Source organism: Stylophora pistillata, chromosome 10, assembly GCF_964205215.1.
Source record: "Stylophora pistillata chromosome 10, jaStyPist1.2, whole genome shotgun sequence".
NCBI lineage: Eukaryota > Metazoa > Cnidaria > Anthozoa > Scleractinia > Pocilloporidae > Stylophora > Stylophora pistillata.
In genome coordinates, this window is record NC_142528.1 from 1931838 (window position 1) to 1948358 (window position 16521).

At 39.2% G+C, this 16521-nt stretch overlaps 1 protein-coding gene across 1 annotated transcript in view; it reads left to right on the forward strand.

Annotated features, from left to right (window-relative positions):
• The window catches only part of LOC148721293 (uncharacterized), a 40799-nt gene that overhangs the window by 2275 nt on the left and 22003 nt on the right, over nt 1-16521 (forward strand). The window contains exons 2-5 of the mRNA XM_088736120.1: nt 4791-5053; nt 5380-5500; nt 6530-6652; nt 7073-7105. Of these exons, the coding sequence (XP_088592246.1) occupies nt 4791-5053; nt 5380-5500; nt 6530-6652; nt 7073-7105 (540 nt within the window). The remainder of the gene's footprint in view (nt 1-4790; nt 5054-5379; nt 5501-6529; nt 6653-7072; nt 7106-16521) is intronic.

Sequence of the window (16521 nt, forward strand, 5' to 3'; positions counted from 1 at the left end):
CAAGAATATTCTGGAAATCATAGGATAATCGATAAACGTGCCAAATAACATGTCTTCTGTCCAGTTACAATGTGCATGCTCGAGCATACATTTCAGCGTTTTGCCTCCTGGTGATCCACACTGTGGAAGGAAACTTTTGTTACATTTTCAGAGATAAAAAACCAGCACCTGAATAATACGCAGTACAGTTAAAATCTGAAGTCACGCTACACAACAACAATCGCTTTTCATGAAATGAGTTTTGAGCTGAGACCAAACAATAAGTTCCTCGAAAACGTAATCTTTTTTAACGAACTAAACAAGCTCAGACGAGACGACCGTTATTACGTATGTGATAAACACGAATAATAATAATAATAATGATAATAATAACAATAATAATAACGGTTTATTCACAGTATATCCACATAAAAAGGTGTGGCTCTTCATCTGTGAAGGCCTACGATACTTATATTTAATATTAGAACTAAATTATAATGACTAACTAAATTGTAATAAAAACTATACATGAAAGTAAATATGCAGAATATATTGGTTGGTGGTGGTGGTTGTTTCTATATCTTTACAAGGAAGACAAAGCGCGCGCCTTCAAGAACGCTTTGCAGAGCCTGCGGTATTCTTTAAAATCTGTGCAATTCCTTATATTTGCTGGCAATTCGTTAAAAATCATGGCTGCTGAATGCTGAAAGGTGCCTTGTACAAATGTAACATAAAGCCTTGGAGCAACACTTGAACGGAGATGCCTAACGGGTTTTACGACTTGCAAATTTAAATGGGAGGGCCAGTTATCAGAATATAGTGCTTTAAAATAGTCTTTAGTAGCGAGTAGTCCCTTAGCTCCAGAATAGGTAACCAGCCAAGATCCAAAATGGTCGATATACTATTTACATATTTACAAGTGATGAAACTAGCCATAGCGAACCGCTGGAGCCTTTGTAGTCTAGCTGAGAGGAACTTTGGTAGTGGATAAAAAACAATGTCACAGTAGCTTATTTTAGACAGAATTAATGTTTCTACCAAATATTTCCGTAGTTTAAAATTAGTAAAGTTTCTTATTTTTCTTAAGGTTCTCAGAGTCGCATAACAAGATTTAACAATAGAATTGATATGAAATTCCCACTTAAGATTTGAGTCAATGTGTACTCCCAGGAGTTTTGTAAAATTAATACGTTCCAGTGGTTTACCGGAGATTTCTAATCCCAACTCCAGATTTCCGAGAGAATATACATGAGCCATCTGTGGAGTTGAGATAAGAATGGCCTTGGTTTCATTAGAATTCAGGGCCAGATTTGAATCATTTAACAAGGCGCCGAGGCCTGCCAGGGTTGCATTCATGCTCTCTGCTTGAGATGTGATCTGCGGTGTAGAACAGCTAGAGTATAATGTTGTATCGCCGCCATATTGGAAACTTTTGATTGTAGGTGGAAGAATATCTTGCAGATCCGCGACGTAGAGATTGAACAACATCGGTCCAAGGATTGAGCCTTGGGGGAATCCAAATTCGAAGAGGACGGGTGACGATTTGCGATCATCAATTTGAACGTAATGTCTCCTGCCGCATAGGTAATTAGCCAGCCATTCGAGGACATACTTTGAAAAGCCGAGGTGATGCAACTTGGTTATCGCCGTTTTAAAACAAACGGTATCAAATGCTTTCGAAAAGTCTGCTAGTACCATAAGAGTTACCTCTTTCCTTTTCATGGCACTCAATAGGTCGTCCCTTAGACCTAAGAGTACCATAGAGGTCGAATGCCCCTTACGAAAGCTGGAGATGGTGTCTCTAAGGAGAGATTCTCTAGTGCAGAAATCAGTCATATGGGAAGCAACAAGCTTCTCAAATACCTTAGAAAGTACGGGAAGAATCGACACTGGACGGAAGTCATCTTCCGAGACAGGTGTGTGAACTTTTGGAATGGGGCTGATACGAGCGAGTTTCCAGGCATGCGGGAAGTACAACTTTGAAATACGGTTATTGATGATAGTTGTGAGTGGGCCGGCCAAGCATCCAGCAGCCAGCTTTGCAAACCGGGCAGGCAATTGGTCGGGTCCAGTCGAACAGTCACTGCGCAGTTGTTTAAGGGTTCGCAGGACTTCTTTTTGTGTAACACTTTCCAGGTGGAAGGCGCCCTCTTTATCCGTAAGACCGCGGATGAACCGGAAGAGTTCATCTTGGTTGGTCGATTCAACATCAAGCGTTCTTCTTGCGGTCGTAGCAAAATGAAGATTAAGCTTGTCGGGGTCTAACCTTAAAGGCTATCGACAGGGGTGGAGTACGCGGTGAACCATGCGCCAGACTTCCTTAGACTTGTTGGACAGCAGAGCCTTTTCCATGAAAGCTTTACGAGCTTTGCGTATAGCGCTCTTTATTTTATTTCGCACTTCCCGGAAAGCAGACTAAGAAGATTCTGAATTTGACTGATGCGCTTCTCGCCTCAGTTTGTCTCTTTGTGACTGGAGGTTAAGTGTTGTTTCGTTATCCATCCACGGGGTGGGAGAACGTGTCACACGGCAACTTCTGAGGGGTGCGTGCCTTTCAAGGCAGTCGTTAATCAAGGTGTTGAGAGTCTCTAATTGATCGTCTGGGTCATCAGTTGATGTTATTACCGAAAATTATAGTGCGGAGAAATCCTCTAAAAAAGATGTCTCATTTAAGTTCTTCAGGTTTCTGATGTACTTATATCTTGGCTGATAACGAGTTACGCTGATGTTTACACACGTGAAGGGGCCATAGTGGTCACTCACAATACTGCACGATATCACACGATGAGATGTTATTTTGGATGGATCATTGATAATAATGTGATCCAGTAAGGTTCGTGATGTTCTTGTTGATCTTATAGGTTTGTCAATGATTTGCTTGACATCAAGGGTGTCAAGGAGGGAAATATATCGCCGCGTTGGGGAGTCCGGTATGCCCATTAGGTCGAAGTTCACGTCGCCTGTAGGAAGGAGAAGACCATCCCACTGCGCAATAATGCAACCAATGAGATCTTCGAACTTGTCCAGCCATTACAAACTCCCCACCAAAAGTTTACTGCGCTTGTTCTTTCCTTGAATTTCCAGCCAGAGGTGTTCCATGTCAGGTTGGGTGTTCTCGATGTCCTTTCGTCGCTTGTATTTGATATTGTCTCGAATATAAGCCCCCACCCCACCGCCCTTGACATTGTCCCGATTCCGAAATTCCTTTGAGAAACCAGGGAGTGAGACATATTCTAGTAGATCCTTATTGTTCTTCATCCAGGTCTCACTTAGAGTTATGATATCAAGGGGGTATTTGTTGACTGTCAAAGCGAATTCATTAAATGTCGAAAGCATACTTTGCGTATTCAAGTGCATCAACTTCAGCGAGCCGGATTTATCGATCAATGTCTCTAATATCACATCATTAGCAGGCCTCAGACGGGCCTGATTGGTCTAGATCACATTGACCATGGAAAGGCAGCATTGATAGCGCACAGTTACAACAGATCCACTTTCAGGGAAAGTTTGCCTTCACATGGTTAAAACTTGTTACACCAGCACAACGAAGATGAATTAAATCAAAGCATTTTTCACATTCCAGGCGTCTATGATTTCTCTGTACAGTTTTCTCGCAAACTGGACACTTTGGCATCGAAGATGAGTTTGGTTTTGGTTTCGTGGATGTTAATGTAGGTCCCGGTTGTGGATGGACGTCACCACAAGCCATTAACAGCTGGTAAGTCGCCGTACTATTAGAGTAATACGGAATCCTGGACTTTCCGTACTTTGTCTTTGTGTTATCAATGTAGCGCGACGAACTATGACGACAGTCGATCGACAACAAGAACGACAACTGCTCGCGAGGGAATTTGATTTGACTTCCAAGACAGATTTGCGTGAGGCATGCATGCGGATATTCCACGATGGACTATTTATCCGAATGCGAGACAATAGCCCGCGACCGAGAAGGCATTTTAAAAAATGCAAAAGCAGACGGTTGAGTGGCTTCGGCTTCCACACTGATCGGTCTGGTCTTTGGCGAAAAGCCACCTGAAACAACGTAGAATCTTGTTTTCTCCAATCAATTTTGTGCCTCAGTTACCATTAGGCACAATAGCAAGATACTAATGCCTGAATAAAAGGCCATGAGCAACCATAGATGATAAAATTCGCGTAAAATGTCGGAGCTCCAACAAGCATGTCTGACGTAATTAAATAATTAAGTTATGCACTCTAGATACCAACACGAGTAGTTTATAGACTTCGGCGTGGATAAGTCGATCGATCACAATGGCTGATCGCATCAAAAAGAAGTTAAAATTTGGTATGATCGTTCAGAAACCACCACCCGGTCAGCTCAATTGGTTAGAGTGCTGGACTGTTGTGCGGGAGGTCGAGGTCGATGGTTCGAGCCCCGGCCGGACCAACACTCAAGGTCTTAAAATAACTGAGGAGAACTACCTTTCTATAATATCAAGAAATGGATTGACATTCTGGTCTTCTCGGATAACGACGAATAAACCTTAGATCCCGTCTTCCGCGTCTATTAATTAGTTAATTTGGTTAGTTAATATGCAGTGCGGCCAAAGTCCCCCGAAAAGTGTTGTGATGCGTATTTGATCATATCCACATGTTAATTTGCGCAATATAAGTATGAAATTATTGTAATATAAATAAAAATAACTCGACTGGTGTTTAACGTAAGGCCAAAAGCCAAACAAAAGCCAAACCAAACGAGTCATACAGCACTAACACTGCTGTACAGTCCCAATTTAAGTAGAAGTGCTTGTCACATTGCAGCTTTCTAACTTAACACAATTTTTCTCTAGGTAATTGCCGCAATTTGAAGTTTACCAGTTTTCCTAAACCTGACTACCGACTGGAGAATCACACGGTTCGAACCGTTGACGTGGTTGACGAGGATATCTGCAGGCTACAATGCTACCTGGAACCTAACTGCGTCAGTTATAACTTTCATAAGATAAAACAATTGCAAGCGTCCGAAAAACACAAGTGTGAACTGAATAATGCAACAATTGAACACGATCGAGACCTAGTGAAAAACAAAAGTTATGTTTACCGCGGAGCTGAGGTGAGAATTAATTCTAAGAGCTAGAAGTAATACTCTCGTCCTTGTCCAGGAAAGCTTTGTATCTATTTGTATTTGTATTTGTATTTATATATTACTCCACTCCACGTAGTAGTAGTATGTTAAGTTACATAACGACCAGGTAATAACCAATAGGCAATTCTAATTCTGTACCACGGGAAAGCTTTGATACGAGACCAAAGGATTCACCCACCTCTCCTTTCCTTTAAAATTCCCTTCTTGCGACGGGAATAAATGAACAGACGCGAGGAACCTGTTATGCCTGCCGAAATACCATTTTAAGTTTCTCTCCTCCTTTTCTCCTTAAGAATGCTTGCGCGGAAAATCCCTGCAAAAATAACGCAACATGCCAAGCTGGGTTTACAGACAGAGATTATCAGTGTTTGTGTGTTGATGGATCTGGATTTGAAGGCCATGATTGTGATGAGGGTAAGGAATCTCATACTTGTATTAGGGCAGAAACATTAAATATAAGTGACGAGTTCCACACTCTCCTCCCCCAAGTTGAAATTCGTTTCGGTGATTGGGAAGACTTATTTGAAAGGGATGAGTGTCAAACAATCGCTAGAACCTCAACAGTTTTAATAGTCACAGAATATCATAGCTGAGAGCTTTTGTCTTTTAAGGTTTACGGTGAAAATGATCATGGATAGCATAAGCTATCTGATTAAGAAAAGGGCGACTGGATGCGGGTTCATGACCTTTTTTCTCACATGCTCTCGATACATTTTTTCCTTGTGTCTCCTGTCAACATCTAGGCTACTTGTAGTTTCTCAGTTTCTTTTTATTGAAGTAAATGTCAATGAAACTGAGTACGAATTTTTACGCCAAAATTCAGACATGACCCCATTATTAAGAAAAGATATAACGTAATGAAAAGCTTTTAAAATCTTCTAAAAGGAGCCAACTATCTATGATGTTCATCACTTTCTTCTTCCAGATATAGACGAGTGTTTGACTGGTAAACATGGCTGTGGAGGTAATGCGACATGCAATAACATAATAGGATCGTACAGGTGCAGATGTAAGGAAGGATACTATGTAAATAATATAAACTGTACTACAAAGAATATATGAAGTTCATATATTTTGAACTGCAGTATTAAATACGTATGATGCACGATCCTGCGAAGGATCGTGCATCATACATAAACTGTACTGGTAAGTATTCTAAGCATGAAAGCCAAAACACTTCAGCCAGCACAATTAAAAAAAACCTTGGTATAGCAATGATAGTTATTTTGTTGTCTCAGACACACATGAGTGTTTGAATGGAACAAACGGATGTGATATAAATACTGAGTGTAAAAATACCCTGGGATCTTACAACTGCGCGTGTAAAGATGGATTTCAAGGAAATGGAACTAACTGCACAGGTAACATGTCATCTCATTTTCTCTCCATCAGAAGCAGAAATAACACAACTGAATTTGAATGCTCTTCTTTTTCTTGTTCCAGACATAGATGAGTGTGCTGACAGAACGCACGACTGTGATGTGAATGCTGAGTGTAACAATACACTGGGATCTTACAACTGCACGTGTAAAGATGGATTGCAAGGAAATGGGACTAACTGCACAGGTAACATGTCATCTCATTTTCTCTCCATCAGAAGCAGAAATAACACAACTGAATTTGTATGCTCTAGCTTCTCTTGTTCTAGATGGATTTAAAGGAAATGGAACTAACTGCGCGGGTGACTTGTTGTAAGATATAATGTGGTCTGTTTTTATGATAATACCTATGTTATTACACAATAATAAACTTTCTTTTGTTGATGCAGATAACGATGAATGTTCTGACAGAACACACAGCTGTGATATGAATGCTGAGTGTGACAATACCCTGGGGTCTCACAAGTGCACGTGTAAAGATGGATTTTATGGAAATGGAACTAACTGCACGGGTAACTAGTCCCCACATTTTCTGTGGTGACTTTCATCAAAAGTAGATTCTGAAGTAATATAACTGATCTAGATGGTCCTCTTTTTTTTGTTCTAGACATAGACGAGTGTGCCGACAGAATACACCCATGTGATGTGTATGCTGAGTGTAACAATACCTTGGGATCTTACAACTGCACGTGTGAAGATGGATTTCATGGAAATGGAACTAATTGCTCACGTGATTTAATAACTATTAATGTAACATTTTGAGACTCCGTCTTTTATCTTTATTATCTGAGGGTACTAAAAAAAGGGTCTCATATACATGATATGCCCGCTTTTTTGTGTTCAAGACTCCAACGAATGTACTGAAGGAACTCACGGCTGTGATGTGAATGCTGAGTGTAACAACACCCTGGGATCTTACAAGTGCACGTGTAAAGATGGATTCAAAGGAAATGGGACTAAATGCACAGGTGACGAGATGCAACATATCAAGCTGTCTCTCTTTTTTTCTTGAAGAAAAATTGTAACAAAACTAAAAAAATACAAGAACTGGTTTAAATGGCTTTATTTTTCTTACTCTAGAGCTAGAAATGAAGTTCAGTGACACATCCGGCTGCGCCTCGAGTTCCACCTTTTCGTTCTTATTACATTTTGATGTCGTCTCTGATCTTTCTATCGAACAGACGCAGGGCAATGTGGAATCAATTTGTTACTAGATACATATGAGTATACTGTGAATAGGGAATAAAAATGGCTTTTATTCAGAGAAGGAAGCGGAAGCAGTCTGGGAAGCATTGTTATTCTTCCAGGATTCAAGAAGTCTTAGGAAGGCGGTTTAACTTCGTATAATTTTCAGGAGCTTTCCTTCTTTATCCAATTTCCCTTAATTTGCAGGATGAATTTTTCAAGCATGGCAGTTGGCGATATTGGCAATATAATTTGACAATTCATCGCAAGTATGATAAATTTCATAATATTGCGTGTTTGTTACGCAGGATTTACAGCTGTGTTTACAACCCTTGGTGCGAGTGGACATCAGGGTCCAGACTCAATCGGTAGTCACTACACGGGTCAGTACCATGACGGACAAGTTACGTTGTCCAGCGGTATTCAACTGTGGAGTGTGCCACACACTGGTCAATACAGAATTGAAGCAATAGGAGCCTCAGGGGGGTACGGCGAGGACAGTGGCATCAAGAACGGAGGAAGAGGGGCAAGGATGATTGGAAACTTTATTTTGAAAAAAATTGAGATCATTCGTTTACTTGTTGGTCAAAAAGGAGGTGCATCGAAGTCGTCCAGCAATTCAACTGCTGGAGGTGGTGGAGGTACATTTGTGGTGAGAGGAAACAACACGCCTTTGATCATTGCTGGAGGAGGAGGAGGAATTAAGAAAATACCAGAACCACATCCAGGATGTGATGCGTCCATTAATACAACAGGGAATGCAGGGAACAACTCGCCACTGGGGTCAGGAGGAAGCAATGGAGAAGGGGGGAAAACCAGTGGTCAACTTCCAGGTAAGCGGAGAAAGGAGAAAAATTCCATCAGTATGTTCAATTCACCACACAATAAGACGACAATAAGGTTAATGAAAACCTTATTTATTTAATTTATTAACTCTACATTTGAAGTTTTTCCTTTTCTCCACAATATCTGAAGTTCAATTGAGTTTCGCTCGTTCGCTTTTTAAAACTTCTACAATGATGTTTATACACAGTTGACAAGGGTTTCTACCGGCTAATTGAGGATTTAAACTAAACAGCTGCAATAAGCCGAGAATAACGCAAATTTGTAGTGCTGACTTGTCGTCAAATTTTATTAACATCCACACATAAAGAAATAAACTTAAACAAAATATTACGAATCGCTACGGAAGAGTCAATAATTACTAGGTGTTTTATATAGGAGATCACTGAGTCGGTTTTTATCATAATAGGTGGTGGAGGTGGCGGCTTCTTTAGTAGTGGAAAGAATGCAAAGTGTGGAGGGGAACAAAGTGAAATAGGAGGTAAAGCATATGTCCAGGGAGGAGAGGGTGGAGCGTATCAGGGTGGATTCGGAGGTGGCGGTGGTTCTTGTGCAGGGAACATCGGAGCTGGTGGTGGTGGTGGTTACTCTGGGGGAAATGGAGGTGGGAATAATGCTAAATCTTGTGGGGGAGGAGGAGGATCTTTTAACAATGGGACAAATCAGCAAAATGAATGTTGTTATAATGGCAATGAACATGGTCGAGTGGTTGTCACATTTCTTCAGTGAAATGCACATGGTAGCACGTTCCTCAAAGTGAAGTAGATATTCTTTTTTAAAGGCTCATTGTTGTTAGTTTTCAAACACACTAAAGATTTGATTTTGATTTGAACTACTTTTTGTTAAGGGATTTAAGGTGTACACTAACCAGCGCAACCCTTAGATTTTAAAGTCGTTTGCTTTTAAGTTCCAAGTTTAGATCTACAAACAGTATCTGCTGGAATAGGTCTTTTTTGTGAATATTTTTACCTTAAGGAATTTATCTTCAACAAAACCTGTAAAATTGTTTTCCTTCTCTGAAGTTCAGTGGACAGAAATAATGCTTTTTGTGAGCATTTTTAAAAATTTCACCTGTTTATCAAGGTCTAGAATGTCTGATCTATTAATAAAAATGATTTTGTAGCGACGGACAAAGTCTCCAAGATCAACTTAAGAGCTCGTCATACTTTACACCTAAAGCAGCGAAGAGTCCGGAAAATTAGGAAAGAGGGAGTCACTGATACGTACGAGGTGGGCATCTACAAAACAATATCCATGTTTTTGACTACCAAAAACTGTTCGGCTACTGACTAGCCGAGCTTGCTAAATGATAATAGTTAAGGTTGAGTTAGTGATTAAAAGAGCTTTCAGCCTGTCCACAGTACGTACGGGCTCACAGGGCGGTTGTTCAATATTTGTTGCCAAAAGTATGAGGCTATTGACTGTGGGATCCGAGCTTATCTTAATTTGTTTTATTCAGTTTATCTTAAAAAATACAAGAGTAACTGTTCAAGGCAAGGTTAATAAATGAATGCGTTATGATCCCGCCGCTTTTTTGTCATTCTGGAAAGTTTTCTGATGGTGAGCCACGAATTACTTTAGCTACTAGGTTAGCTTAATTCAAATACAGTTGCCAAAAACTTTTAGACTTAGGCTAGAAATTTCGTCAAATGGTTATTGGTCATTAAATAAATACAAGGAACTACGACAAGTCTGTACAAAGAAACTGATGTTAAGTCAGTTCTTTTGTTTTTTCCCTTTTTTTTAGTCTTTTAAATATAGAAAATTCAAGAATGTTTTTCAGCTGACTGCCAGCCTTGTCATGCAGGCTCTATGTTTTTCTTTTTTTTGAGAGCGGCTACATTTGTCAAGGTGATGGCATCTTTAAGTTTAAGCAAAACATTTTTGTTAGTTTACCGTCAACATCTAGAGTAACATTTTCAGTAAGCTCTTATGTTTATTCTTGTTAGGTTGAGGAAAACGCTGTAATTAACATGTATGTAAGTCGAAATGAGATGTAGGCCACAAGCAATCAGAAATGCGTTTGTTGCGAATTAATTGTTTCTTGGAATTACAAAAAACAAGTTATTACTTTTTCTTAGTTGCCTTGATTGATTCGTCAATAAATCAAAGTTTCAAACTACGGTTTGATAAAAAATCAATATATTGATTCATAGAGATCAGTTAGAGCACCTCTTTGTTTTTCATTTGACTTAAGTTATAAAATTTTCACAATTTGAAAGCTACGTTTCTTCAGGAAAGGACGAAGAATTGTGTTTCATCGTAAATACGAGACTCTACAATAAAAAGGACTACCGTTTTAACTTGGTTTCTTTGTCTCATGCATTCTTCTCCTGCTCCCATCTCTCGACCTTATCAACTTTGTGCTGTGTTACAGTTAAAGCTTAACAAGGGCCACACTTGAAGCCACCTCTACTACATGCGTAGTCTGTTGTTGGGAGTGTTCAAACAGTGCAATGTTCAGCAGGCAACCATGGACGTTGGTTGCCTGCTGAACATGTTGGTTGCCTCCTACTCTTGTACGTTGGATCAGCGATGATCTGATCGGCCCAAAATAACGATTATGAGAGGCAAGACCGATACAACGTAGATAACTAAATTTTAAGATGGAGCACTATATTTCGGCTGGCCAAACCAGCCTTGTTCAGGTGCAGTGGGAATTAATTCTCACTGCACCTCAAGAAGGCTGGTTTGGCCAGCCGAAATATGGTGCTCCGTCTTAAAATTGACTTATCTACGTTGTAACGGTCTTACCTCTATATTTATATTTCATAATCGTTATTTTGGGCCGATCAGATCATCGCTGATCCAACGTACAAATTAGTCATGGCGTGCAGACATGTTTTTGCAGTCGTGCTTCTATTGACTATTTTCAGCGTTTTACTTGGCCAATTTACTTCAATTACACCTGAATTCGATCGCTCTACAGTCAGACTCTTCATTGGGAAGGAAATATCTGCTCCACCTACATTCAACTGTAAGTCAAAGCCTTCGAAATGCACACCTTGCGAATTGAATTTGAAGCTCCACGCGTTGTTGCGGTTCGTCAAGCTTAGCCAATTTTGTCTGTGTATTCTTCTATCTGGCGATATTGCCGTCAATCCAGGACCTAATAACCTTCAACCTCCTGTAGGCTTCAGAGGTTTATCAGTCTGCCACTGGAACATCCAACGACTGACTGACACCAAATTGGAAGAACTATCGCTAATGCTCACCTCGAACAACAACAGTGCTGCTAAACTCGACGTCTTAATTCTCACTGAGACGTTCGGATCAAGTAAAATTCCAGACAGCTATTACATGATACCCGGCTACACATTACACAGAAAAGATCGAATCGGGAAGAAAGGTGGCGGCATAATTGCGTATGTAAATGAGAAAGTTATGGCTTCACGTCGAAGAGATTTGGAACTGGATGATCTTGAAACTCTCTGGCTTCAAATTTGTCCTCATAAATCAAAGAGACCGATTTTGATATCTGGTGTTTACCGTCCACCTTCAGCCAACAAAGATTATAATGAGAGCTTGGGTAAAAATATTGAAAATGCCCATCTCCAAAACAATGAATTGATTATTCTGGGAGACTTCAATTTGGATTATATTGATTTCAACTGTTATTCAAAACATTGTCTCGCAAAGGCACTGAACAGTCTTGGATTAACGCAGATGGTAAATGGAGTAACAAGACCTGCCTCTGATGCGTGCTTAGACCATATTTATTCGAGTCATCCTGCTAGAATTAGAGAAGTATCCATAGGTAAATCTGGACTTTCCGATCACCTTCCGGTCACCATCTTGAGATGCTACAAAACCATGGATGCACAACGTAAACAACATTCCAAAATCAAATACAGAAATATCGACAAAATCAACAAAGAGTGCTTTCTGCGAGACCTAAGAGAAGCCCCTTGGGATATCTCCTTTGTTTTTCGAGATGCCGATGATATTGTTGAATCTTGGTACAAAATCTTTAATGACATTCTTGATAATCACGCACCTTTAAAGTCCAAGAGTGTGAAGAAAATCAATAAGCCGAAATGGTTCACTAATGATCTATACAACGAAATAAATAAACGCGATAATCTTCTAAAGAGGGCCAGGAGAACACAAAATGAGCAAGATTGGTCTGCTTTTAAACTGGTTAAAAACAAAGTGACGAGGAAGCTAAGAAATGCGAAGGAACAGTACTTTAAAACTCAGTTCAGTAAAAATCAAAAATGTCCAAAGAAACTTTGGTCTTTAATTAAAGACCTATCTAAAGATATAAAGAATAACGACGACTCCGTCCCTATTGCTGACGAAAACAACAACTTGATAAAGGATTACCATTCAATCGCTGAACGCTTTAACCGCTTCTTCGTTGATGTATATAAACGTCTCATAAAGGCGGCACCTGTACTTCATTATGATGCTCTTCCTGGTCCACCAGACAAATCTAACAGTCAAATTGAGAATCTTATTCCGCAAATAACTTCTAGTGAGGTTAACGATTATCTTCTAGGTATACCTACACACAAAACCACGGGAATCGATGGGCTTGGTGCCAGAGTTCTAAGGATTGCAGCTCCTGAAATATCATGCTCCATAGCTAAAATTATAAATCACTGTATTGAAACTTGTACATTTCCCTCACAATGGAAAATAGCAAAGGTTAAACCTCTATTCAAGAATCAAGGAAACAAGCAAGATATTCAAAACTATCGTCCTATTAGTATTTTGCCTATTCTTTCTAAAGTCTTTGAAAGACACATCTTCAATGTTGTGAAAACCCTCCTTAACAGAAAATTCACTCTTATACCGCTTCCAATCAGGGTTCCGTAAAAACCACTCCACGGATACTGCTTTGTTGTTTCTTCTGGACCAAGTCCTTCTTGACCTTGATAAGAACAATGTCAGCGGCTTGGTTTTTGTGGACTATAGCAAGGCATTCGACTTGATCAATCATGACATTCTCCTGGTAAAGTTAAGATCATATGGATTTCCAGATAATGTTGTAAAGCTATTGCAGAGCTATCTACTCAATCGCAAACAGTGTGTTACTGTAAATAACTCGACTTCGTCACAACTTATGCTAACCAATGGAGTTCCTCAAGGTAGCATATTAGGACCTCTACTATTTTTAATGTTCGTTAATGATCTTCCCGAAGCTGTTGGATCGGACTCAATTCATGCCTACGCGGATGACACCACATTTAAAGCCAGCGCTAATATCGATAATGCACCTTTGGAATTGGAACGACGTCTTCAAGAATACATGGATAAATTAAGTAAATGGTCTAGCGAAAATGGGATGGTCCTAAACGCCGTTAAAACCAAAGCATTACTTATCACCGGAAAGAGGCTACATTCATCATTAGTTGATGGCAATCACCTGTCAGTGACCCTTGATGGGGCCGAAATAGAACAAGTAACCTCTTATAAATTGCTTGGTGTAACACTCGATCAAGATCTTACATTTAGTGACCACATTTCTAGCCTAAAGGCCAAGCTTTCTCAGCGTATTGGTTTATTGAAAAAGATAAAGAGATACCTTCCAATAAAAGAAAGACTCTTATACTATAACGCCTTGATTAAACCCGTCCTTATGTACGGGAGTATGGTTTGGAATACCTGCGACGTTAAAGGACTCCACTGTCTCCTAAGGTTACAGAAAAGGGCTGCCCGAGTAATTCTTGGAGTGGACTCTTATTCTAGAAGTGTTGTAAACTTTAGTAAACTAGGCTGGTTGCCTTTTCTTGATGAAATCAAACTAAATAAGTGTACAATGATTTTTAAGAGCCTTAAAGGCGATGTTCCGATTTACATCAGAGACTTGCTCAAGACGAACAGTTCTGTACACAATAGGTCTACTAGACATGGCAATTTAAATTTAGTGTGTCCCAAATACCTAAGAAATAACGATGGTGGCAAGGCATTCAGTGTTGACGCAGTTAAGTTATGGAACAGCCTTCCCCATGATATAAAAAATAAGCCTAGTATAAAACTATTCAAAACAGCTGTGAAAAAGCATTTTATAAGCTCATATAAAAACCTGGACAACTTTGAAACAATATTAAGCAATAGCACATTATCTAATTTTAATTTTTTATAAATTAATTTTATCTTTCTGAATATTTTTAATATATCCTGCTATTTCTATCATAGAATTTTGTAATTATTTATATACTTATTTATTTATCAGTTTTTTGTAATGCTGTATAATCTAGTTAGAGGGCCACAGGTTTGTCAGCTTTTCAGCTGTTACGTGTCCCCCTCTATAAATAAAGTCCTTACTTACTTACTTACTTACCTCTACATTTATATTTCAAACAGTGCGCATGCGCGGGAGGCTTAATTTCAACCAAATTGCAGCTGGTTTGCGTGCGTTGTAGTAGTTTTAGTCCAAATGCCTTAAAACATGAACTACCTACTAAACATTCGCGGCAGGACACGGCATAGAATCTTTCGTCTCATTTCTTGCCAGTGTGCAGTTTACCGTGCGAGACAAAATAAGATGGGTCTAAAATTTTGAATTATTTTTCAAGACACAAATAATCCGTTGAATACCAACTTCAGGTAAGCAGTCCAAGTTTCTCTGTGTTCGTATCATGAAAACATGCAGTATTTTAGAAATTCATGTAGCTGAGCATCAATTACGAAAAATACGTTGACAATTTTTGACTCAAAATTTCTGTCCCGACTATGACATGAAATTTAGGTCTCTTTTAAGTCAGTGATAGACATTAGAGAAGCGAAGTCGCAAACTTTTAATGACTGAATTTGTAGATTCCGTGGAAGTACTGCTGGAAATCTTTATGTTACGCCTCGTGCAATTTTTGAGAACTTTTCTAGAAGGAGTAAGAAGTTTATTTGAAATGATGAGCATACAGCCCCGGGGAAAAATTGGGACAAAAAATTTCTAGATCAAGAGACTCGGTCGAACTGAACATGAATAACTGAATTACTATGATACTGGAATTACGACTTTACCAAACAAACTTTAACTAAACGGCAAAAGTTATCTGTCGACCTTTTGTTGATCGTCCTGATGGTTGAGTATGTCCTGACGTTTCAAGAAACCAGATTGTGTACGGTGATTTTTCAGACATTAAACCGCAATTCAAAGATTGACAAACAAATGTTTACATGCGGGAATGAATTCCCTATTAGTCTTTTTCGTAATCCCACACTAAAAGTAAAAAATTTCTACCACGACATATTGCAGTATATTAAAGAGCCACTACAGAAAACATCATAACCTTTAGCACACAGAGAGAGGGATTCTCGATCATACGGCCGGATTTTTAATAGTTTATTTCCTTTAAAATGAATAGTCAAGAGAAAGTACACAACGCTTGACAATGAATTAGCTAAGTCTGTTTGGTTTGCATGTCTCGGCACGATTTTCCGCACCTACTTTTATTCTGAAAATTATTCTGTATTTTATCAGTTGAATAGGATTCTTTTTCGATCAATTTGGTTGTTTCTTAAAGACATTACAAAATCTCGCAATGGACACTTTGTAAACTATGATCCTAATCAGCTCGCGGGGGTGATACATGAGAAATTTTTTCACATTTCAATCTTTAGAACACTCGCATCTGCAAATCATTTGCCTCTATGGGGGTGCAATGGATTTTTACCTCGAGATATTTCGCGGAGTCATCTGAAATTCGTGTTAGGTTTTGTACTTATTAAATTTTAACAGACAGCACTCAAGAGTGTTTCTAGAAAACCTTTAAATCATTCAACCATTAGTTTGTAAATTAGCTTAACCGTTGCTCTGAATCACTGTGAGAACAAAGAATAGAACTCGACCTCAGCATTTTTTTTATTTGGTCTTTTGGTAGAACGAGAGTCAGGATGACTGCGCAGTCGATGTTAGTCGTTTTAACTGTTAAATACCTTGCAGGCTTCGATAAATATAAGCAGGAAGATGAGGGCATAGTCCACTCAAGCTTGACACACTGAACGATTTTCTTTTAGTCTTTCCCAGTAACTAATTGAAAATCCTCCAACGAAGTCATCATACTGGTCCCAGAATTGTAA